The 24981-nt window shown below is 49.5% G+C and overlaps 1 protein-coding gene across 1 annotated transcript; it reads right to left on the reverse strand.

The window, feature by feature from the left end:
- Window positions 1-15499: 15499 nt before the first annotated feature.
- Window positions 15500-24620, reverse strand: ASB10 (ankyrin repeat and SOCS box containing 10). Its single transcript, XM_072851579.1, has 5 exons — window positions 24308-24620; window positions 18640-18907; window positions 17552-18056; window positions 16209-16322; window positions 15500-15953 (listed from the first exon to the last, which is right to left on the reverse strand). Exons 1-5 carry the CDS (start codon window positions 24618-24620, stop codon window positions 15768-15770), a joined length of 1386 nt encoding a protein of 461 aa, XP_072707680.1. The 3' UTR covers window positions 15500-15767.
- Window positions 24621-24981: the final 361 nt, after the last annotated feature.

The raw sequence follows: 24981 nt of genomic DNA on the forward strand, positions 1-24981 counted from the left end.
GCAGGCTCTTGCTGAGGTTGCCCAAGGACAGACAGCTGCATCATCTAAGTTGGCCCTGACCCCCGAGAGCCAAACCCCCAGGAGGAGGGGAACATACTCAGGGCCCTGACAACTTAGGCCACTCTGGTTTACTTTGTCTCATGAGACTTTGCAGTAAAGTAAAGTAGAAATTCATTTGCCGAACTGTAAAGCAAAGATCCAGAGAGGAAAAGGTTGAAGGACTGGGGAAGAAAAAAAAAGGGTTGCAAGCAAAATAGAGCAAATATTGTACTATTGTACTCTAGTGCGTGCATTGAACAAGACACAGATTGAGAGCTCCCACATCCACCATCCTTGCAGGGTGCGCCACACTGGAAGGGCGAGGGTCCAGGTTGCACATGGTAACTCTACCACCCTTTAGACCCCCAACGGCTTTCCCAGTTTCTGTATCCTATGTCTAACCTTCCACAGTTTCTCACTGTCTAGTGGAAATGCAGTTTCCATGGCTTCCACTTGAGGCTCAGACCTCCGCTGTTCAGTACGCTCCCTGGGCGTTTCTCCCTCCCCACACGCCTTCTCTGTGGGGAGCCACTCTATTCCATTTTATCGGGCTCCATCCCCCACTCCTAAGTAAGCTAGTATGTTCCCTTAACGTGCTGAAGACACACGGTCCAACACACCAGGTACATGAGAAATATTAATTGCATGTACAATTTGTAAAGCCCCTGGTCTCATTGCACTCTCAGCTGTTGACAGAGACCTCTCAGGACCTTGCTGGATACATTATCAGACACTGAGCTAAAAAAGAGTCTCGGGAGGAGACCTGCTCTCTCCCTTCTGTTTTGGGGTTGCTGGGTCATAGCTCCGTGTTTATCAGCACCAGCACTTGGCCCTGAGTCTTACCAGGCTGGGCCCCGAGTACTGAATTCAAGTCCAGCCTCTGCAAGCAGTGCCCTTAAGCAATTACAGACCAGCCTATCCCATCTCCTCCAGCATGTCATTGCCTGAGTTGGCCCTCCTTCCTCAGTCTGCCTTTGCTTCCCACCCCTCTTCTTGTCCGTTTTCAGCATTAGAACTGCTGAAGCTTCTTCCTCCTCTTCTTCTCTGTTCTTTGCTGCAGACATGTGAGCATGGAAAAGTCACTTTGCCTGTGTTTCTGGAGTCAGTAGGCAAGACTGGAAAGTGTCCTGCTCAACATTTGACACTGGACACAGTGTCTTATGCTGAAGATGATACACGAACTGTCTGGTCAGCACAGAGGATCTGGCATAACTTCAAACTGCTCAGCATAGGCAGAGGCTTCCTGGGAGAAAACTATCAGCCTCTAAAAATGTCCTTGCTTGGTACATGCAAAATGGGATCCTCAGAGGCTGGTAATTTAGGAAAAGTTGATCCCAAGCTACTGGGCAGAAAGAAGAAACACCCTGGCCAGCTCTCCTTCCTGTACTGTAAGCTGCTGCTCCAAGGTGGGGCATCTAGAGCGTATTCCTCATACACAGGCTGGTGGGTAAGTAGAGGCCAATTAATTTTTGCTGTAGCTGTAACGGGAAAAGTTCAGTCTGAGACAAGCACACAGCATGGCAAACCACAACTGCAACAGTTAAAGTTTAATAACTGTCTGACAAATGAAAGCAGGTCTTTCTAATGGAAACTGCTATGCAACCTTAACTTTATGCCTCCACCTGCTCCACTTACAATCTCTACACAGAATCTAGCACAACAGGACTAAATCTAGTCACGGCCTCTAGGCATTCCTGCAATATAGCTACTAAACATATTAAAAGCAAGGGTAATGTTGCAAAATTATTTACTCAAAGTTGGGAAGGTCTAGAGAACGGGCTGGCTGTGATGTTGTGTTAACAGAAGCTAGGTTCATATCCAGCACATTCTCTACTATTGGACTATAACCATGAAGTGGTCCAAATGAAACAAACCTAGCTTGAGCCATCGGGCTCTGTAGGCACACACAGCCTGCTGGTAACAGCTAATGTGCAAGTCCTGCCCCAGCAGGCAACCTGGATGCAAGGAGCACCTGGGTGGTTCCAGCTGGCCTCTGCAAATACAGTCTCACAGGCTTTCACCTCACTGTCGAGTTACCCCATGTGATTCTGTCTTCAGCTTCCTACAGCAAACCCTGTCTGCAGCAGCTGAGGAGCCACCCTCTCATGCCTGGGGAACATGTTTTAGATTAGCCTTGGCAAAGCTGTAGCTGGAGCAGTAAGAATCCAGGATCCTCATTAATAGTAGAAAGAGCATTCCCAAGTGCATAGTTGTGCTGCTGACAAGATCTCAGAGCAGAAAAAGGCTACTTCCAAGGACTTGTCCCAAGCCAGGGTTTCCAAAATAGGGAAAGACTATAACTTAAAGAGACAAAAACTTGGAGTGGTCCACCTTAGGACTTAAGGGCAGAGCTAGCATTCTAGAGCAACACCACATACCTGTCTTTTTGATAAGCCTTGCACAAGGCCAGCAGTAACAGTGGCCTGTCTTGTGTACCAACTTCTGTGACCTCTGTGGTTCAGCAGAGTGCCTAGAAGCAGCCCCCAAGCTGGGTCTTCCTGATCCAAAAACTGCTCGTTTTCCCAGAGTGACAAGCAAAGGCTTTCTTCCCAGCCACAAAGGCCTCCTGGCAGGACCTACAGTGGCTCCTACATGGGAGTACAGCTCCTCCATGGTGTTAGCAAAGGAATACTTTCTGAGAGCTGGGGATTGAAGGCTGTTGGGTTTGCTAAGGGCACACAGGCCATCTAAGGCACCAACCAACTGTTTCAGCAGCCCAGGATGACAGCAGCCGAGGCAGGCACCTCTGCGCCATCTCCCCCTACCCTTTAGCCCCAGGCCCCACAGGTGAGGCAGAAACCACAGGCAACACATGTGTGAAGCACCCTCACCAGCCAGCAGGGTCTATCAAGCAAGAAGCACACCATACCCCAGACCTTGTCACAGAGTGGAGCACAGCCGTATGTGGGGGGCTCAACCTTTCCTGGCATCTCTCCTGATTCCTGCACCCAACGCTGCACCCACACCTTGGGCAGACAGATTTCCTGCATAGAGCACTTTAAAATGGTCTTAGAGCACATTAGCAACAGCACTGACATGACAGAGCTAGCTCAACCCCCCTGTGACTATCAGTTCCCTGGGATCCTTTGCACACCACCTTCCCTCCCTGGCTGTCTTTCAGCATAAGCTCAGCATCATCCTCAATGGACCACAGCTTATCCAGCCCAGAGAAAGCTAGCCACACTGGCCTTTGCCAGGCAAGTCCATGAGCAGCTCAACCTAAGGCAGGACCCAGGATGAATTTGTGCAGATTCTGTGGGCAGTGTGGCTGTCTGCTACGGGGTTCCCCTGGGACAGGGGAGAAGACACAGTGCTGGGAGCTGGTAGCTTCACCACCTAAAACTGGTACTAGACATGGCCCCAACAGCAAATGTTGCTGCTCCTCCAGACCCATTGGCAGGTCCCTGAGACCCCATGCCCTGCAGGAACAGGCTGCTCAGCAGACACACAGCCGTGAGCGTGGGGATGTCGGCAAATTGCCAAGGTAGTAGGATCTGCAGGCAAGCTGCTGGCAGTGATAACACATCCCAGGTAACGCGTTGCACTTATCCTGCTCCAGCCTGCTTGAGGAGCAACGCACAAACAGAGTAAGTACAGAGGGGCCAGCCTGATGGGACTGGTCACAGGCACCACTTCAGCTGGAAGCTGGATTGAGCCCTTCAGTCCACTCACAATACAGATGAGAGTTCAGCTTGGAAGATGGCACTGTTACCCAACTTGTCTGCACCTGGCAAGTGTCTCTCATTTTCATTTCTTTACTCCTGGATAAGGTAGGAGCCTTTCACACATCTCTTTGAGGATTGTTCTGTTTAGGAGAGCTAACACCACCTTCACTCCTGGATTTTGATCCTGCTCTGGGAGAGTGATATTAGCCAAACATTTCAGCTAATTTAGTGGGCTCCTAAGGCACAGGGCTGGCTTATATTGGCACCATTGTGGTACTGTCTCATTTCCATTCTGGCACCGGGTGCTGCTGAAAGTTCTTGGTTTCTTTTGGCTTGTGTTTGTACAGCAAACCAAGACTGGGCATTCTTGGCAACGTTCCCAAAGCAATGCCCACACTTGGGCTGCAAAGCTGTCTTCAGTTCCTATCTGGATAAGGTCTCCTAGGAGCATCAACATGTCCACTCCATCTAGCTCCTCAACTGCAGCATGGCTGTTCTCCATGCTGATGAGAGACATTGTTCAGGAAGCATAACTGGCGTCAGACAGAAAGAGTGAGAAAGGGGAGAAGAGAGAAAGTGAAGGGCAGAAAGACAGAAAGCAAGCCAAGCAAGTGTGAGATCTCCAGAGGGAAACCAACACCAGAAAGTCATCAGCTTCATGAAAAGAAAACTGCTCAGGGTAGTGCAGGGTCCTCAGCAAGGCAAGATGGGACCCAGTTTGTAAGATGGCCTACCTGGCACATTGTCAGACCCTGGTTGCAAGGAAGGGGCGAGGGGACAGGAGTTTTGCTGCATAATGTGCCCTTTGGAGATTACCAAGGAGGCTTTGCAAGGGAGTGATGCCAGAGGATGGGTGCACCCAAGCACTAGGGTTGTGCCTGTTGCCTTCAGCCAACATAGGTGTATCTGGCCCATGAGCAGACAGTCTCTCCCGGGAGCCAGGCCTGATACCTCTTGCGCTTTTAGCATAGAAGAAGATCTCTCCAAGGGCTCTGCTCTGCTCCAGCAGTTATGTGAGTATGGCACTCTGGATGCTTTCATTCAGATGTCATACATCATCTGCAGGTCACTATATGAACATGGGTTTCACGACTATCTGACAGAAACAAAGAGCCTGTAAGAAAAGGTGATGTTCTCAGAGTGCAAGGTGCAGGATTCAGAGCAAACTGGGTTATGTAAAACAATCCACAATACAGGCTGGTACATGAGTAACGCTGGATGGTACTGGCAATGGCAATATGGTACTGGCTTATCACAAGATGCAGTGGCCCTAATTTCTACACCACCATCATCTAGTGTGGACTCAGTGTATAAGAGCAGTCCTGCTAGTCCTGGGTCCTGCATTATAAAGAAGACGGCTCTCTTCATTCATTCACAGCATCACAGAATCACAGACCGGTGGAGACTGGAAGGGACCTCTGGAGGTCATCTTGTCCAACCCCCCTCTACTCAAGCAGGGTCATCTACAGCCAGTTGTCCAGGACCATGTTCAGACAGCTTTTTAATATCTCCAGGGAGGGAGATTCAACAAACTCTCTGGGCAACATGTGCCAGTGCTTAGTCTCCCTTACAGTGAAAACGTGTTTCCCGATGTTCAGACGGAGCCTTCTGTGTTTCAGTTTGTGCCCGTTACCTCTGGTCCTGTCACTGGGCACCACTGAAAAGAGGCTGGCTCCATCTTCTTTGCACCCTCCCTTCAGGTATTTATATATGCCGGTGAGATCCCCCTGAGCCTTCTCTTCTCCAGGCTGAACAGTCCCAGCTCTCTCAGCCTTTCCTCATAGGACAGATGCTCAGGTAATTTTTCCATGTTTAGATATTGTTATTTTGTCACCACTCAGTTTTCTCGTCTTTGGCATATACAGCTCCAGGTCCTTGAGGGTCTTTTTGTTGATCTTTTCCTTGTCTTCTTACCATTCTTGATGTCCTCTGCTCCTGCCGCAGCCTTCCCACTACGCTGTAGTCACTGCACCTCCAGAAGAGAAGGCCAATGTAGTACTTCTTTACAGACCGGACTCTGATCCGTGCATGCCATGACAGCTGTGCCTTTTCTGTGCAGCATGTGGCTGGTCATGGGCAGTATGTGGCATGTTTGTTCCTGCACATCTCAGCTTGCACCATCTCTGACATGTCAGGTCCTACTAAGGCTTTTGCAGCTGGGCTCTGCTGGTTCTAGGGGAGAACTTGGCTGGGCCTGAGCTGCAGCTGGGGCCGCAACCCCAACCAGCACAGTGTCTTCTGCAGCTTAAATAAGCTTAATGTCTAGTCCTTCATGCAAGTTGTATGGTTTAACCCCTGCTGGCAACTAAGGCCCTCGCTCACTCCCCACCCCCCCCGGTGGGATGGGGGAGAGAATCAGAAGAGTAAAAGTGCAAAAACTCATGGGTTGAAATAAAGACAGTTTAATAGGTAAAACAAAAGCTGTGCACGCAAGCAAAGCAAAGCAAGGAATTCATTCACCCCTTCCCATGGGTAGGCAGGTGTTCAGCCATCTCCAGGAAAGCAGGGCTCCATCACACGTAATGGTTACTTGGGAAGACAAATGCCATCACTCCGAACATCCCCCCTTCCTTCCTCTCCCCCCAGCTTTATATGCTGAGCATGACATCATATGGTCTGGAATATCCCTTTGGTCAGCTGGGGTCAGCTGTCCCGGCTGTGTCCCCTCCCAGCTTCTTGTGCACCCCCAGCCTACTCGCTGGTGGGGTGGTGTGAGAAGCAGAAAAGGCCTTGACTTTGTGTAAGCACTGCTCAGCAATAATGAAAACATCCCTGTGTTATCAATCAACACTGTTTCCAGCACAAATCCAAAACACAGCCCCATACTAGCCACTGTGAAGAAAATTACCTCTAGCCTAGCCAAAACCAGCACACAAGTCTAACAACTCTAGAAGAGTGCCAGATGCAGGACAGACCTCCAGGTAACACCCTCCATGTATCACTACAGTTTGACTACTGATAACTGACTGCGAATAAGGTTTTCCGACTAGTTATGCTCTCACCTAATATTAGTTCAGTCTATATTTTCTTACTTTCATTCTGAGAACCTCATGTAAAAGATCATGAAATTAAGACATTTAAGACACACAACATCTGCTCTTTCTGTCCCTTTCCCACAGGCCCTTTGGCCTGATACAGAAGTAGGATTGGTCTGACCAACTTTGCATGTGTCCAGGCACTTACAAATTCATAGAATCATAGAATAGTTTGGGTTGGAAGGGACCTTTGAAGGTCATCTAGTCCAACCCCCCTGCAATGAGGAGGGACAGCTTCAACTGGATCAGGTTGCTCAGAGCCCCATCCAACCTGACCTTGAATGTTTCCAGGGATGGGGCATCTCCCACCTCTCTGGGCAACCTGTGCCAGTGTTTCACCACCCTCACCATAAAAAATGTCTTCCTTATATCTAGTCTAAATCTCCCCTCTTTTTGTTTAAAAACCATTACCCTTTGTCCTATCACAACAGGCCCTGCTAAAAAGTCTCTCTCTATCTTTCTTATAAGCCCCCTTTAAGTATTGAAAGGCTGCAATAACGTCTCCCCGGAGCCTTCTCTTCTCCAGGCTGACCAACTCCAACTCTCTCAGCCTTACTTGCTGTACTATTTTCCAGGAATCGAAGTAAGGCTGGACAGGCATAGGACCGAATTTAAGAAGTCACAGGCTACTATCTAACATGTCCCTCCATTTGGCCCAAGCCCATGTGGCCCAGAGGCCCGAGGGACAGCCTTGCAGCTAGGAGTGCATGCCTTGGAGGTGAGTGGGATGGCGCAGATGTGAGCAGCATTGCTGACATCTGGTGATGAGCCAGAGGAACGGAGCGGGGGCTGACAGGCCCTGGAGAACGCTTTTGTACAAAAGAGGTGTGCTCATCCAGGTTTCACCTGCAGCACATGGTACCTCAGGAGCATCAGCATCTGCTGCAGAGCATCTGGATGGAAAGAAAAGTGCAGGAAGCGTTTGGAGTCATGCTCCTAATGGTGAAGTACCAGAAGCACTCAGCACTGGGAGAGCTGCTGTAGGGCCAAATCAGCCACTGGAGTGAGTCTAGCAGAGCTCTGCATGGGGCTGCTCAAAGAGGGGCTGTGTTGCTGTGTGGGGTTGCAGCCTGGGGCAAATGCTGAGGCTCCTACTGCTGTGAGTCAGAGATCTGATCTGAGTGCCTCCTCAGGTGGGATCACTGCTACACCGCTTAAACACACACAAGTCTATGGGGCCGGATGGGATCCACCCAAGGGTACGGAGGGAGCTGATGGAAGTGCTCACCGAGCCACTTTCAATCCTTTATCAGCAGTCCTGGCTAAGCGGGGAGGTCCCAGTTGACTGCAGGTTAGCAGATGTGACACCCATCTACAAGAAGGGCCGGAAGGAGGATTCGGGGAACTACAGGCCTGTCAGCCTGACCTCGGTGCCAGGGAAGGTTATGGAGCAGATCATCTTGAGTGCCATCACGCAGCACGTTCAGGACAACCAGGTGACCAGGCCCAGCCAACATGGGTTCAGGAAAGGCAGGTCCTGCTTGACCAACCTGGTCTCCTTCTATGAGAAGGTGACCCGCTTAGTGGATGAGGGAAAGGCTGTGGATGTTATTTACCCGGACTTCAGTAAAACCTTTGACACCATTTCCCACAGCATTCTCCTGAAGAAACTGGCTGCTCACGGCTTGGATGGGCGTACTCTTCGCTGGGTAAAAAACTGTCTGGATGGCCGGGCCCAGAGAGTGGTGGTGAATGGAGTTTACTCCAGTTGGCAGCCGGTCACAAGCGGTGTTCCCCAGGGCTCTGTGTTGGGGCCAGTTCTGCTTAATATCTTTATCAATGATCTGGACGAGGGGATTGAGTGTTGACCACACCAAGCTGGGCAGGAGCGTTGATCTGCTTGAGGGTAGGAAGGGTCTGCAGAGGGACCTGGACAGGCTGGATCGATGGGCCAAGGTCACTTGTATGCAGTTCAATAAGGCTCAGTGCAGGTCCTGCACTTGGGTCACAACAAACCCATGCAACGCTACAGCTTGAGGAAGAGTGGCTGGAAAGCTGCCCAGTGAAAAAGTATCTGGGGGTATTCATCAGCAGCCGGCTAAATATGAGCCAGCAGTGTGCCCAGGTGGCCAAGAAAGCCAATGGCATCCTGGCTTGTATCAGAAATAGTGTGGCCAGCAGGACTAGGGCAGTGATCATCCCCCTGTACTTGGCACTGGTGAGGCCGCCACCTCCAATACTGTGTTCGGTTTTGGGCCCCTCTCTACAAGAGAGACATTGAGGGGCTGGAGCGTGTCCAGAGAAGGGCAACGGAGCTGGGGAAGGGTCTGGAGCACAAGGCTGATGAGGTGCGGCTGAGGGAACTGGGGTTGTTTAGCCTGGAGAAAAGGAAGCTCAGGGGAGACCTTATTGCTCTCTACAACTACCTGAAAGGAGGTTGTAGAGAGGTGGGGGTCGGTCTCTTCTCCCAGGTAACAAGTGATAGGACGAGAGGAAATGGCCTCAAGTTGCGCCAGGGGAGGTTTAGACTGGATATTAGGAAATGTTACTTCACTGAAAGGGTTATCAAGCATTGGAACAGGCTGCCCAGGGAAGTGGTGGAGTCACCGTCCCTGGAGGTATTTAAAAGCCGTTTGGATGAGGTGCTTAGGGACATGGTTTAGTGGTGGACTTGGCAGTGCTAGGTTAACGGTTGGTCTTGATGATCTTAAAGGTCTTTTCCAACCTAAATGATTCTATGATTCTATGATTCTAAGTGTCATGGGGCAGCCCCGTGAGGTCCTCATGTGCTGGTGGACTGGTGAGAGGAGGGAGTTTGCCTTTTTGTGTCACATCCAGCCCTGAGGTCCTTTGGCAATCCACAAACACCGCCCAGTTCCCCAGGGTGAAACATGCTCAGTGCTTCCAAATGGCTGGTCTCAAAGCTAAAGCTTGTGAGAGAAAGTGAATAAGAGCAAATATTTAAATAAAATTATAAACTACCATCACCATCTATTTCAGAATGTCTTTTTTCAGAAACCAGCACAGGCATCAAATTCAGAGCAAGGAAGCTGATAGAGCCAGTACAAACCAGTAGTTACAAAATGCAGGAAACTAAGGGGAAGTCAGAGACATCAATTAAGTATCAGTGAAGTGAGCAGTGCTGTTAAGGGAAACGTGAAACTGTTTCGTTTCCCTGGGGCCAAACACAGTCCCAGCGGTGACAGAGGCCAGTGGTAGACCAATATGGAGGAGTGACAAGACTATGGATCATAGATCTGTAATTAAGCAGTCTGATCTCTTTGGGACTTGGGCATCATGCAGGATGAATTCTGGTCTGGGCTAGGGCAGACCTTCCGGTGATTTTTAAAAAAGCCAGAGATGAGAAATCTACATCCACCATGATAAGCTATTCTAAGATGCAATTAACTAGTAGATTAATTATCCTTGCTATTTAAAATGTGTCTCATTTCTAATATGTGTTTGCCCAGCTTAAATTTCCAGCCACTGGATCTAGTTTTACCTCTAAGTGCCAGTCAGAAGAACTGGTAATGCTGAATAAACTCTGCAGCCTGCCGCTCGGAAAGTTTGGTAAGGCACAGTTGAGGACCAGCAATGGATGTCAGCATGGCGATTGAGGGTGTGTTTAGCCCGTGTGCCCACAGTGCTTCGTGGAAGGGTGCTGTCAACCCTTTCTGCCCTGTAAATCTGGGACTGAAGAACAGGCGCCTACAACTTCACACAGGACTACAAAGATCGACCATGGTGTGTCCAACCACCACCTCTCCAAAATTCCCACTGTCAGGAATCACTGTCAATCCATAACTCACTCTTCTCTGAACCCTCTCCAATTTCTCAATTTTTTTGAAATGTCAACCCCAGAGCAGGATGCCCCAGAAGCAGAGAATCCAAATAATTGCAGTTGCTGGGCACCTGCCCCAGGTTTCTGTGTGTAAACATACATTCTACGTAATGAAAACCAAGAACTCAATAAATATTTCTGCTCTGATTTTGAAACAAAAATGGATAATATTCATATTTTACAGTGGTAATGAAATACTTCCTATTTCATCAGTAATTAAGGAAGATGCTAAAGAGAAACAGTTTAAGTAACAATTTTTATAATCTGCAGGAGGATAACTTACATCCAAGAGTATTTCATTGGCTAATGAGTCCACTGAACTATTGATTTTTTTCTTTATAACAAATCATGGCACACTGGGGAACTTAAGATAACTGGGGGGAAAAAAAAAAATCCAATGTCTTCCCACTATTTAAATGTGTTCACATGGATATCTGAGAAACTACAGAGCAGTTGTTAGTTCAACATACATCCCAAACAATCACGGACAAGCAGGCAAAGGATGTCCTGGGTAAATTAGTAAAAGCTACAGCCCAAATTACTGTCATTCAAATTAATGTCATTTGAAAGAGGTACTCTCAAATCATTTTATGTAATGTTTGTAAGCCTGCAAGTTTGATAGAGCTAACTAGATAGATATGGCATGCTTAGACTCCTGTAAGTCATTTGACTTAGTTCTGCGTGACAATCTAATACGAAAAATTAGCTGTATGCTACAGTCAGCGTGATCAGTATTAACAGATTTAAAAGAATTGGGTAAGTGAGAAGACTTATTCTATATAGCCATTTGACAGATGTATTCCTAATTGTATTCTATTCAATGCTATATGTTATTAGCAATCAGGGAGAAAATAAAAAAAAATTGCTGGTAAAATTATTGGGGTAGATAAAAATTAATTGTTGGGATGGTAAAAGTAACAGGTGGCACTTGCCCAAGACAACCTAATCTGGATTGCTTGAAACACCAGGTTCATGAAAAACCCATTTTTTTATGTCTAAGTTGCAACATATAGAAAAGAAGAATGTGAGCTTCATTTTAAAACAGGGACGCCAATCCTGGACAGTAATGAGTCTGAAAAACATTTAGAGGTTGTGACATATGCCATCTGAACAGAAAACGAGCTGAATGGGAGGGCATTGCTGCCAAGGTTGTCCTCCTGGACTGTGTAAATAATCAAGTAATGTCAAATATGAATCTAAGGTTCCTGAGGCATTTGTGTAGATTGCACATCCACACGGCTAAGAATAACTCTTACACAATCGTAGTGCAACCACATTTTGAATGTTGTGCACAGTTCTAGTCCCTTCATCTCAAAATGATGCACTAGAATCAGTAAAGGGACAGGGAAAGCCTGTGCTTGTGGTTAAGGGTTGGGTGACAGCTTCCACACAGGGAATGACGCAGTTGAATAGAATTCCAGCCTGAGTAAGGAGAGAAATGACAGGGATCTATATAGTTTTGAATAATATGATGAAGAGGAACAGACTATAGTTGCCCACATATTCTTAGAATACAAGAGTTAAAGGGCATCAAATGAAACAAGCTGGTGACAGCATAAAGGCAAATAAAAGGAGATGATCAACACAATCTGCAATTAAGTTATCCTTGTCACAAGGATATCAGAATGCTCAAACATACGTGGGTCCAAAAAGTGACTGGTCAAATTTATGGAAGAAAAAAAAAAAATCTCTCTACAACTGCTAAATACAAACATGCCCTTTTGACTCCAAAGTACCTGAAATGCAATTTACAGAGCTCAGGGGTGAGGATGGACATCCTAGGGAAGGGCTTTTCTATACTTGCTTTGTCCTTGTACCCTTCTATAAGTACCATTATTGTTTACTAGTCCATCCGTTACGGCATGTCATGCACTTTACTGAGGAACAGGAAAGATCAAGTAAGAGTCAAGCAGATATTCGAGGCTGGGAAGCCTATGGGGAGATACTGATGGAGTTGATCTTTCAGTTAAAGGAAGGGGATGCTAGGAATAGGCAATGCTTGGACTGCACAGAGATGGTCAGAGTAAGACCCAGTGGCTGCAGCTAGGATGGAAACTTCTGTCTAGAAATGGGATGCATTCTTTTTTTCCCCCGAACACATCACTCCCACTTGGACAGCCGCACTGAGAACATGGCAGTGGACTCGCATTACTTCAGCCAGTCATGAGGGTGTCTCTTTCTGACAGCTCTGCCCAAAAACCCAGGTGGATGCTGAAGCAGGAACAACAGCGTGTGCCCAAGAGACATTCCCGGTGAACCTGGGACACAGTAGCAATCAGCAGCTGCCTGTGCCTGTGGCAGTTGGTAAAAACACATCAGAATGACATGCCCCTGTGCTAATAATGTCACATGCTTGCTGTCCTCGGTTGAGATCATAGCCCTCACACTCAGGACAGCTAAATTTCCCTGGCATAACTCCCGTCCCAGCAAGTACCTTCAATGCTGCATTAGAAATTTCCCCTTTAGAAACCTAAGTAGCACAGCTTGTTATATTGTCAAAATGTGCTCTGGAACATCAAACCTTTTAAATTCTGTTCTTGTAAATGTTTTGAAAAATCAATTGCTAATCAATTAGCATAACTGAGTTAAACTCAGAGCATTTGGTCTCAGCCTGCACTTAGCTTGAACTTTTCTGATTGTTTCAGTTCTGAAAAAGGGCTGGAGTGCCCAAAAGCTTTTCTGGTGGTTTTTTGTTTGGTTGGTTTGGGTTTTTTCCCCAGTTAAATCAGTCAATCTGTAAAAGATACTCCCCTTTTCCTATTAGCCTCACATTGCTTGAAAATGGTTACTCAGTGGTATCCTTACATGCAATGAAGTCATGCCCTTTTAATTTCAGTGGGAACATAGATGAAATCTAGTCTATGAAGACTTGTGCCCAGGGAGATGGCTTGCCCCTCTCGGCCACCTGCCTGACCTCAGCCCTCCCACTTATGCTGGGATCCCCTGCCTGCAAACCTGGTAGCTCTGAAAGGAACCCTGGAAATTCACCTGCGGTCCCAGTATGGGTCCTTCATTACAACAGCTGCCTGTCTATGCCAAGATGCCTTTGTCCAACGAGCAATTGGCAGTGCCAGGAGTTGGCCTGCCCATGTATGTAGTGGTACTGTATGCTCCTGTGTTTGTTTGCAGAAACAAAACACTGTAGGTTCACGTCTTTCAACCTGAGCTGCCCTCATGACTCAAATGCAGAGCAGACTTCAGAACTAGCAAAAGTAATCGGCAAGACCTGAGGTGCGGCTTTAGGTCTAACAGCTGCAAGAAACAATTACAAAATAAAGCAAACCATTAAATTCAATCCTTCCCTGTCCTTAAGGCGATATTATCTTAGTGGCTGAGTACACATTACTGAACATACGTTATTGCAGGCATATGGACAGTGCTGGAAAGAAAATGGACTGGTAAACCAGCTCCACAGGTACTGCTCTGCAGACTGCCTTCATACCAAAGATATCCATTCAGGCTAAGCAATTCCAGCCCGTGCTGTCACCAAAAGGGACAGACCCTCCTTTTTCAGCTCCTCCCCCAGTCACAGACATGATCTGGCTAAAAATGAACACTATGAAGTGGTGACTAGAATTTGGGACTAAGACTACAGGACCTGCTCCTAAAATAAACAGATCACCCTGAACAGACATGTGAGCACAGCCAGCAGGAAGGTGGTGACTTCAGGCTGGGTTCCTGCTCTGGTTCAAGGGAAACGCACTACTGATGCCTGGTAAGAGTGGGAGCCATTATCCAGGTATTTTAAAAGCTTTGACTTTCCTGCTCCCTTCATGCCTGTTTTGCAGATAGTCTTGGTACATCACCTCGAGCCAACACCTCACCTCTCTGCCCATGGGTGTCATAAAGCACATTGTTAAACCTTTTTGAGTTATACCATCTCTACACTGCAATAGTAGTACCGGCACACACAGGCTGCCACAACTGGTTTCCCGACACCTTTTGTAAGCCTGTAATACGTGAACACATTCCTATTGTATCCTATCAGCATTTATGCTGTGGTGCATTACTGGTATGAGTGCATTAGGAAGGGCACGATGAACCTCACATAGTTATTTCAAGCTTGCTACTTCAGAGCAGCATGGTCTAGTTGTGTAAGGTGGTGATAGGTCTCCTTAGCCTTCAGATCTGTGTGTTCCAGTGTCCTGGCGCCCATGTGGACATTAACAGAGGCCTTGAAAGACCAGTGCACCAAGAGGAGCAAACTGCAGTGCTGCCCTAGTGTACCTTCTGCCAGCCAGCAGCAGTTCAGGCACTGCTTGAGTCAGAAGCAGGAGTGGGGTTAGCTTACAGCAAATCTTTAAAGGATGGTTAGTGCTTTGACTTCTTTACAACTGTGTCTTTAAATCGCAGAAACAAATGTTACCCTTTACCTTGCCTAGAGGGCGGTGCAGCCCAGGCAGCCGCGGGCGGACCTGTACCGTGCTCTGGTAGATGCTAGCTGGGCTGTCGTAGGGGCCGGCTGCTCTGTACCCAGGGGACCAGCATTCTCAGGGCATGCTTCCTCCTCGCCCCACATCAAAGTCCTCAGTGCTGGCACAAGCACTGCTGTCCTGCCCCAAGCTGCAAAGCCAGGCAACCTCAGACATTGTAGCTGCACGGAAAGTGTTTGTCTGGGAGGCCTCAGCCCCACACCTACCACACATTCCCCTGTGTCCTCTGAGAAATGGATGGATGCATAGGTCTGAGAGTGCACGTGCCACTGTGCATGGCATGTCACATGGATGAGCTCTGCCAGGGCAGTCTTCAAGGCAAGGCAGAAATTGTACTCTGGTAGGCATAGAGAAAGACTAGGGTTTATTCCAAACACCTTTGGGCACAAACTGTAAACAACTTGACTGAAGACAGGATCCCAACAAATGCCCAGGGCACCAGAGCTGCCTGATTCAGGTTAGAGTTTGTAGATTTGGGATAGGGAGACTGATATCCTGCAACCAAAACTGTGATTAATGCAGTATATTTGCTCCTTGTCCCACAAAATGCCCTAATCCCCATCTCTTGCTTTTTTGACTGAGTCTAGAGACTGTCCTGATTAGTATGGGTAAACAGGACGCTCCAAAATAGGTGCATGAGGCAGAGCACAAGGCTAGCTGGGACAGGGACACAGCGATAGGTTTGACACGGGCGGGCTGATGTGGCCTGGCAGGAGGTGTGCAAGGGGAAGGGGTTAGCTGGGAAGGCACAGACTGCACTGGCAAGGTTGGAACATCTGCACAGAAAGGCACAGTAGGACTGGAACTGCAGCCCTTAGTAGAGGACATCCTCGAAGCTGAGCAGCAGGAAACGGTGCAAGGCACTTGGCAGGTGCAGCTGAGACAGGACCAGAAGCAACCGGCCCTCCAGGAAGGTCCTGAGTGTGCAGCGAGCCAGGTGCTGCAAGGACCGAGGTCTTTGCTCCAGGGAGAAAAGTGACTGGTAGAAACATGGGTATTTCTACAGAGAGAGAAGAGAGGACCAGAGGAAGATAAAGCTGAAGATATCACCCTGGGAGCAGAGGTAGAACCAGACATACCTTTACCTTATTCACAATGGTGCATCCTCCCTATCCCCCAACAACACCACCCCTGTGCCCTGCAAATCTCCACACAGCTCCAGCCCTGCCCTGTCCTTCAGCTCCAAGCCTCCTCTGGCACCCTGCCGCAGTAGCCCAGCTGCATGTTCTCCAGCCAGTGGCACGCATTCCCTCACCTGTACAACCTCCGCTGGAACCGCTTCCACCCAGTCCTTGGACACACGCACGTGATCATAGCTGTTCATCAGGGCCTCGATGACACGTGGGCAGGTATGGCAGTACTGCAGCACCTGCGCCAGGAAGAGCGCAGATGAACACAGCCTTTGGGCAAGGTTCTGCAAGCCCCACCTTCACCTCTAAAAAACTGTACATGCTCAAAAACAGCCTTGGTAAATCTAGGGCCTGAACTAACGTCCTTCCCTCATGCTGTCCAAGGAGATCAAACATACATGGCTGGGATGCAGATCTCCTTCATTTGCCTCACTGCTGCAAGTGGCTTGTAAGCAGCCAACACTCTGCTTTATGCCAGGTTCCTTTCCTCACATTTTTCTAGTTAGAGCATGAACCATTCTGAGGCAAGGACTGACACCAATTTTATGTGCAGCAAGACTAAGACATACCATGCCTCTGTTGAGGGCTACACAGGGGTCTCAGGGATGTATCATGCCTGTTCGGCATGGGGCTGCAGAGACATCCAGTATCTGTGCTGTGTGCAATGGGTGTCCTAAGTAGTACTGTGCCCATATTAGCTGCTACACAGAGCCCCAGGAAGACATCACACGTATTTTGCGCGACACATCTCTGGTACGTACCATGCCCATGTTTTAACACCACATGTAGGTGCAGGCGACACACTGGTCCTGTGTATCTTACACCACTAGTGTGGCCTTTGGAGCACACCCTACCCATGCATAGCTGCACAGAGGTATAGTCCGCCACCCCCCCCCCAGCTCTTGGCTCCCACTCCCTATGGCCCAGGCCAGCAGTAGCTGTCAGAGTCTATTCCGGCTGTACGAGTGATCCTCATTATCTGGCGTTAATAGGAGATTAATTAGTGTTAATTGTTGATTTTCCTGTATTTTCCCAAAGGGGAGAGCAATCTGCTGATCTCTGGGCTGGGTAATTATTGCACTGCTCAGGAATTAAGACAGGAAATTAACACTTTGTTTGCTGGTGTCTTGCAGAGACAGCATGAGCTGGAGGGTATGCCCCAAAGAGGAAATGGGCCAACACTTCCCTGGGCAAGTGATTATGGAAGCTGGGTAAGTACTGTCCACACAGCTTAGCAGACAGAAGCAGGAGAGTCCTATCGGAGAACATACCCCAGGCGAAAACTTCAGGGAATCCCTTACCAGCAATGCCAATTCCCCCTCCCCTAGCCCCTGGGAAGAGATAGGCAGGATGGCAAGCAGGCTGGCACAGAACAAGCCCTGCTGTGACAGAAATATCCTTGCTGGGGCCCTGATGTTCACAGCATTCCCTTCCCACCATGCTCCCAGCACAGCTGTGAGGCCCGCACCTTGAGGAGGGAGCCAGGCCAGATGCGGATGGCACCGTAGTTGAGCAGGGCTCGCACCACAAGCTCTGGGTGGTGCTCTAGCTTGTAGGCAGTTGCTTGCAGGATATTGTGCAGTGCCGTGTTGCCGCTGTAGTTCATGACGTTGACGTTTGCACCTCGGGCCAGCAGCAACTCTGCTACTTGAGCATTGGCGTTCTTGCAGGCCAGGTGAAGTGGGTGCTGGCGGTCTCTATCTGCAGCATTGACGCTAGCACCACTCTCCACCAGCAGCTGGCAGACCCGGTAGTAGCGGTCCATGTCCTGGGGTGGATGGGGCTGAGCACAGGCAGCATTCAGTGGTGTCTGCCCCTCCTCATTCTTTGCCTCCAGCTCTGCCCCATAGCGCAGAAGCAGCTGGACATGGTCTGTTAGGCCATGCCGTGCTGCTACATGCAGTGCTGTGTCATTTTCCTCCTCTGTCCGACTGTTCACACTGGCACGATGCTGCAGCAGCTGCTGGATGCACCTATGTGGGCCAAGATGACTCAGTGACAGGCTCTCCTCTCCAACTCCTATCCTACCTCCCACTCCCCCACCTCCCACGTCTGTACCGTCCCACAGCTTTCACTTTTCCCAAGAGTCCAAAGATTCCTGCTCCTCCTGCCCTGGAGTAGTGGTTTTAAGCCAGGATGACTGGTGAGCAGAGATACGGTCATCCTAGGTCTAGCTAATTCTCCACACACCTTTAGTAAGTGTCGTCACACCCAGAGTCTGCTCCCACACACCCAGAGTCTGCTCCCACACACCCAGAGAGGTCTGCCTGCATAGCGCACGCCCTGAGCTTCGCAGTGTGAACCATCGGCTCTGCATTGCTGGTGGGTAGCAATACAGCAGCACCAAGCTCAGCTGCATCAGCTGAGGACTGAGCTTGCAGTCATCTGTTGGACTTCAGAGGCGATTCTGGTCCAGGAACATGCAGTAATGCCACCCCATTCAGCAGCCATTTCTGCAACCACCAGCCCACCTGCAGGGATGAGTAGGGACCCCTTCTACACAGGATGAGGCTCAAAGGGGAGGGAGGCCTACTGTGCCACCTGGGTAGAACTCACTTGATGGAGTCTGGCCTCTTGCAGAGATGCAGGGGCTTGTAGCCATCCTCAGAGACAGCCTCAGGGTCAGCACCAAAGCTGAGCAGCAGGCACACGCAGTCTGTACTGGCTGCTGCACAAGCCTCATGCAGGGCAGTCTTACCCCCTGGTGCAAAGTTGACAGCAGCACCCCTGAGCAGCAGGAGCCGCAGGCAGTCTGTGTAGCCCCGGCTGGCTGTGATGTGCAGCGGCGTGGTGAGCTCCTGCTCATAGCTCAGAGACCACAGTCCTGCAGGGAAAAAGAGGTCAGGAAGCCACGTCCAGCCACAGTGCACAAAAGCACTGGGCCCAGACCTGCCCTTTGCCCCAGGGTACCTGATGTACATCCCCTCTTGAGAGACTCAGGTTTCCCCTCAAGGGACTGCCTCTTCCTGCCAGTCCCTGCTCTGCAAGGTCCCTGCCTTTGGACTGGCCTGCCCTGCCAAAGGCGAAGATCTGGAGATGACTCTCAGACTCCACAGCCATGCTGACAGGGAGCTCAAAGGAGCAGGAGCCTTGGGGCAGAGGCTGTTACCAGAAAGTGTGCTTTTCACCTGCAGCTCGGTCATGCAGCACAGGGTTTCTGTTGACAGGAGTACAGCAGATGAAGGGCCTAGGGACACAGGCAGAGCTGAAAGCAGCAAGGTGGCTGGGAAGAGCACCATGCATGAAGCACCACAGTAAAACAAAGATGTGCTGGAGCTGGCTGCCATGCACATAGGAGATTCAGGCAAGCCCTGAGCATGGCACAGACAAGCAAGCTTCAGCAGCTATGGACATGTAGGGCCTAGGAGAGAGCAACGGCTGAAACCTGCCAACTCTCAAAGATACTGACCCAGCTGGAACCATTGCTGAGCTGGTGCGGTCTGCTGGCAAACAGCCTGCAGCTGTTAGAGGAAAAGGGCTCCTTAAATCATGCTTCTTGCTGCCCTTCCAAGCTGGGCTGGAGGATGACATCCCAGACTGCATGACATGTTCAACACTACATACCTCTCACCTCTTTCTCACAGAAGCAGCATGCAGTCAACTGTGTTTCCCAGAGCCAGGTTCAAACTGAACCATCTCGAGGACCTAATGCAGGGCTGTGACAATTCCTTGCCCAGCACAACCCACAGAGAGAACCAGCAGCCCAGCACAGACTGCACGCAGAGCCAGGCAGACAGAACCGGGCAGACAGAGGGAGCACAACCTGGAGCTTGAATCTCCTTTGCCCCATGGGGGAACCCAGGCAGTTTCCAAGCACTTGCACAAACCCCTGCTAGAAGGGCCAGGTACCCTGGATGCCCCTCACGCTCCCAGGCATAATCATACTCTCCCCACAAGCAGCACAGGGGAACCCAACCGCATCCCAGCACTCTCACTCCCACCCCAACTCCTCCGTAACCCAAACGGCACCCATAACACACAATCCCAGCAATAGTAATGCCCTGCAGCATAAGCAAAAGGCTCTGAGCCCCAATTCAGCTGGGCCACACTGCCTGCCCGCTGATCCCTTGCATACTCAGCCGGCGGAAGTTGAAGCGGTAGTTTTTCCACTCTTCCAGGTCACTGGTGTCAAACACAGCATTGGGACTCAAGTTGTTCTGAGGGTCGCTGAGGATCTCAGCCACAGTCCCCTGATCCCCAGCCAGCAGGGCCTGCCAGTAGACCTGGGCAGGGCCATCCACCTTCCGCGTGCAAATGGGCTCCTGACTCTTGTCTCCTCTGCCTGTGATACTACCCATGATGCAGTACCCAGACCCTCCGCAGAAGCCAGGGCAGGACCTGCTGCTGCCTCACCAGCCAGGCTCTGAGCCTGTGGGTAGAGCCCCACCAGTGTCCTGTGCTCCAGCTGACAGGCTGCCTGTCTGCCCTGGGGTGCTCCACAGGGAGGGAGGACATGTCACATCACTGCTTGGCCCAGGCTGGGTACAGCTCAGGTCTCAGCTGTTCTATTCTGGGAAACCTTGTGACCAAACGTTTGGGCCAAGAAGCTGGTAAGGACACTCCTCGCAGGCAGCAGTATCTCTGCAGCCACCAGTATCTCTGCAGCCACTGGCTGTGAAGGGAAAGCCCCTAGGCAGGGCAGGGTAGCAGAGTAGCCTGAAGGGTAGAAATGGAGACAGGACATCGCTAAGAAAACAGAGAGAGAAGTAGTCTCATGCCCAACAAGCCTGCTGTCACCCAGCTGCTGCCCAGACCACAACAGCACAACCCAGCTGCCTCCATACACCACCAGCACACCTTTGTCCAGCCCTTGGCTCCTTGCACATCTCCAGCACTGCACCTCCATTTGCTAGTTCCACCCAAGCCCTTGGCACTAAACAGGTTTTTAAACAAGCCACAGGGAAGTTCTTTTTAATCAAAGCTTAAAGCCAAAGGACAGGTAGAAACAGGCACAAGGATGGGAATCAGTGCATTACAAGTAAAGTAAAAACAGAGAAGGTAATTATCCTTTACACCCCTTCCTACTTTTCCTTGAAATTCAGTCTTGCAAAGAACTCCTGCATGGTCTTAGTACTCTCTTTCCCATCCTGGGACAGTCCCTTCACTTGGGGTTCCTCATTGCTGTCCTTTCACCCGAGATGGCATTTTCCCCTGTCCTCACTTAGTTGTATAAACCCACCCTACCCCTACTTTGGTTACAGAACAGTGCACTTTGCTCACAGTTTGTCAGCATTGTGTGCATTTCGTTCAGATCATATGTCCTGCTTTCAGCTGAGATAGAGTTAATTTTCTTTATAGTGGCTGGTATGGGGCTATGTTTTGGATTTGTGCTGAAAACAGTGTTGATAATACAGAGATGTTTTGGTTGTTGCTGCATTAGTCAAGGACTTTTCAGCTTCCCATGCTCTGCCAGGTGCACAAGAAGTTGGGAGGGGACACAGCCAAGATAGTTGATCCAAACTGACCAAAGAGCTATTCCACACCATATGACATCATGCTCAGTATATAAAGCTGGGAAAGAAGAAGGAAGGGGAGACATTTGGAGCGATGGTGTTTGTCTTCCCAAGTAACCATTACGCGTCATGGAGCCCTGCTTTCCTGGAGATGGCTGAACGCCTGCCTGCCCATGGGAAGGAGTGAATGAATTCCTTACTTTGCTTGCGTGCACGGCTTTTGCTTTCCCTATTAAACTGTCTTTATTTCAACCCACGAGTTTTCTCACTTTTACTCTTCTGATTCTCTCCCCCATCCTATTGTGGGGGGAGTGAGCGAGTGGCTGTGTGGTGCTCAGTTGCTGGCTGGGGTTAAACCACAACACCATATATTCTAAAGAACACATCAAACTGCATGGAAGACTAGTAGTATTTAGTTTAATTTTGTGTCATGGAACTATTCAGATCATGCAGCTAAAAACAAGTTAAGTGACCCCAATAGACCACCAAGCAACAATTACCTGGGGGACCAGAGAAGAGTGTAAGATGGGGAACTATACCCTTCTCAGTAATGAAAATAAATGACCAAGTTCTATACTGACAGTCTCCAGCATCCTCTGCCTGTGCAGACTTCACCACCTTGTCTAGTTACGATGTAGTGCATGAAAGGGTAAAAAGAGGGAAGCACCTGGCAGACTTTCTCACCTGATGGAATCCTCTATTTCCCCAAAGATATAAGCAGGTATCCTATGAGTGCCTGAGGTTCCCAATCACAAAAGCATCACCAGGGAGGCAAAGGGCTGTGTGCGTTAGTGTCAGTAACACCATACAATTTACACTTCCTCTGGGCTTCTTAAAAATATCAATACAGATGACTTGGGCAAGACCAGGTCACTAGAATCTACTTTTAAGGTCACCAGCTGGGTAAGTTTTAAGAAACTGTCCCTGCAGGCCAGTGAGATGCATAACCAAAGCCTTGGGTAGCATGAAGATTTGCTTTGGTTTTTGTTCTATACCCTTATCTGATAAATTTGGCAGAACATTTTTGGTCTGTGCTTGATGAATGATCTTGTGTGGTTGGGTTTTTCACATCGTGAAACTTTGGATAAGAGCAATCTCTGTGTGAAGGTGTTTTACATCAGCTGTTCCGTTTTCTTTGCGGCACAAATCTTTACAAGCAGACTGACTTGCTGTTCAAGTGCCTGTCAGCCCAGCATAAGACAGGATTTAAAATGTGCAATTAATATCTTTCTGACAAGCGGTCTCCGTTACACAAAGGGTAATACCTTTTGTGTTTTTATTCCTAAGTAGACTGTAGCAATTCAAAACCTGGGTTGTACAAGTCTTGGAACTCAGTAAATAATCTTCACCACCCACAAGTAGCAGCACTTGCATCTGCAAGCCCACCCTATCTGTTTGTCTCTTGCTAGTGTGAATCCCCACAAAACACTCAGTCATGGTCAAGCTTTATCAGTGTGCTCCATAGCTTTGTGCCAGGACACTTGAAAAGAACCCACACCTCTGGGAAAGTGGCCTTCATCAACAGCTCTTCCATTCTGGAACACTGGGGCTTTTGCCACCAACCTTCTGTGGAAGAGTGTGGTGCAATTACGGCCCCTCCACACCTGACACTCCCCATCTTAAGTTCTGGGAGTCCGCCTGCACCACACTACTAACAGAGAGCAGCAAGGACATGTGCACTTCCAGGTTGCTAAACATCTCTCTCCCTTAAACACATCAGCTATGCTGCTTACTGAAAAGCTCATAGATGACATTGATGAGAAGGTAAGCAAAAGGGACCAGAGAGCATGGAAGCATGTGTGGTAGCCACAAGATGTATCTAGGCAAGGTACAGTGAGGTGTACAGATGGGAGGAAACACCAAGGATGACCAGCTTCTACCTCCTGTCACTCAGGACAAGCTCGCTTCCACCATCTCTCTGGCAGACTAGATTTCTGCTCCCCTTGCCCAATCCGTCCCACAGAATAGAACAGCTTGCAGGGTGCAAAGCCCACATGTGAAAGCAAGCAAAACAGCAAATGCTTTTTTTCTGGAGCAAAGCCTCCCTCCAGCTGATCACTGTTAACCCTCCCACATCAACCCCAATGCAGCTTTTTTTAAAGTCAGTGGTTGGAGCAGGGATCGCAATGGCTCTCCTTCACACCTGGATTTCACCACAGCAGCAGGAATAGGTAGATAGAGAGCAATTCTGGCTTGGTCCCCAAGCAGCTGCCTACAAGGCTGAAGCACAGCCATGCCTCTTCCTCAGGATATCAGCTAAGCTCTGCCTGAAGGGCACCACTAAGACCTCTCTGCTCTTCCCAAAGCATGTCACAGCCTCCAGTTTCTAATGAACTGAAGTGACAGACCCAACTTAAGACATAAGGCAGGAAAAGCATCCTTATACCACCTAATGCCTTCTCACCCAAGCACTCTCTCCACCTCCCACATATTTCACATCTATCCCAGCAATCTCTAGCAGGACAGTTCCTTTCCAGCAGCCCTTCCAAGGGCCCTGTTCTCATCATTTCCCAGTAGACCTGCCTCTGGCCAACTTCAACAAGCCTGCTACCATTTGTTCTACAGCCCTAGAATCATCCTTCCTCATCCAAAAGCTTTTCTTCCCAAGTCCCTCTTCCACCACCCTCTCTCCGCCACTTTTCTTCCCAAGTCCATCTTCCACCACCCTGTCTCCATTCCTCTCAACACTTTTCTCAGGCATCTGTGCTCTTTCTCTAGTCCCCATCCTGGGCACTTCCCATCCCCCACATGTCCCAGCCCTGCACACCCACCAAATTTCCTGCTAGTCCAGCGCAGCTCATCACCCTTGGTCTCAATGATGAGATTGATGGCTGCGCTCTTGGTGAAGTACTTCTGCACCATCTCCAGGTCCCCAGTGAAGAGCGCATTCTGGACCAGCAGATCCCGGCACTCCAGTGGCTCCAAGCGGCTGTTCTGGCATCCCTGGCCAACTGGGCTCAGGCTGTGCTCACTGTGGTGGTACTGGGGCCTTATACGCCGAGAGTACTTCCACTGATCCAGCTGCTCCTCATCCAGCTGCAGCAAGCGTTGTGTGGCAGAGCTGAAGGGAAAGGTGCTGTCCATCACAGGGAACAAACAGGACAAGTCTGAACCCTACAGTAAACAAGCTGCTGCAGGCAAGAGCCTCTTATCCAAGGCTACGTCCTTTGCAGGTTGCTCCTGGGTTCCAGCTCCCCAGCGTCTGGCTGGATTCAGGCACAGGCCTGACTCACCCAGTATAAATAGTCCTGCTTGGCAGCTCCCCTTCACCACCTCCCCTCCTTCCAAGAGCTTATTTTCAGCTGCTGGCTGCAACCACCAGCACAGATTAGGCACAGGAGAGGGGTAGGAGGCAGCCTTGAAACATTCTCTATGTGCTTTCTTGTTTGCTCTGCAACATCTCTGCTCTCCACTTGGAAACAAACAGAGCAAGGTAGGGGCAATC

Source organism: Ciconia boyciana, chromosome 2 (assembly GCF_034638445.1).
Source record: "Ciconia boyciana chromosome 2, ASM3463844v1, whole genome shotgun sequence".
NCBI lineage: Eukaryota > Metazoa > Chordata > Aves > Ciconiiformes > Ciconiidae > Ciconia > Ciconia boyciana.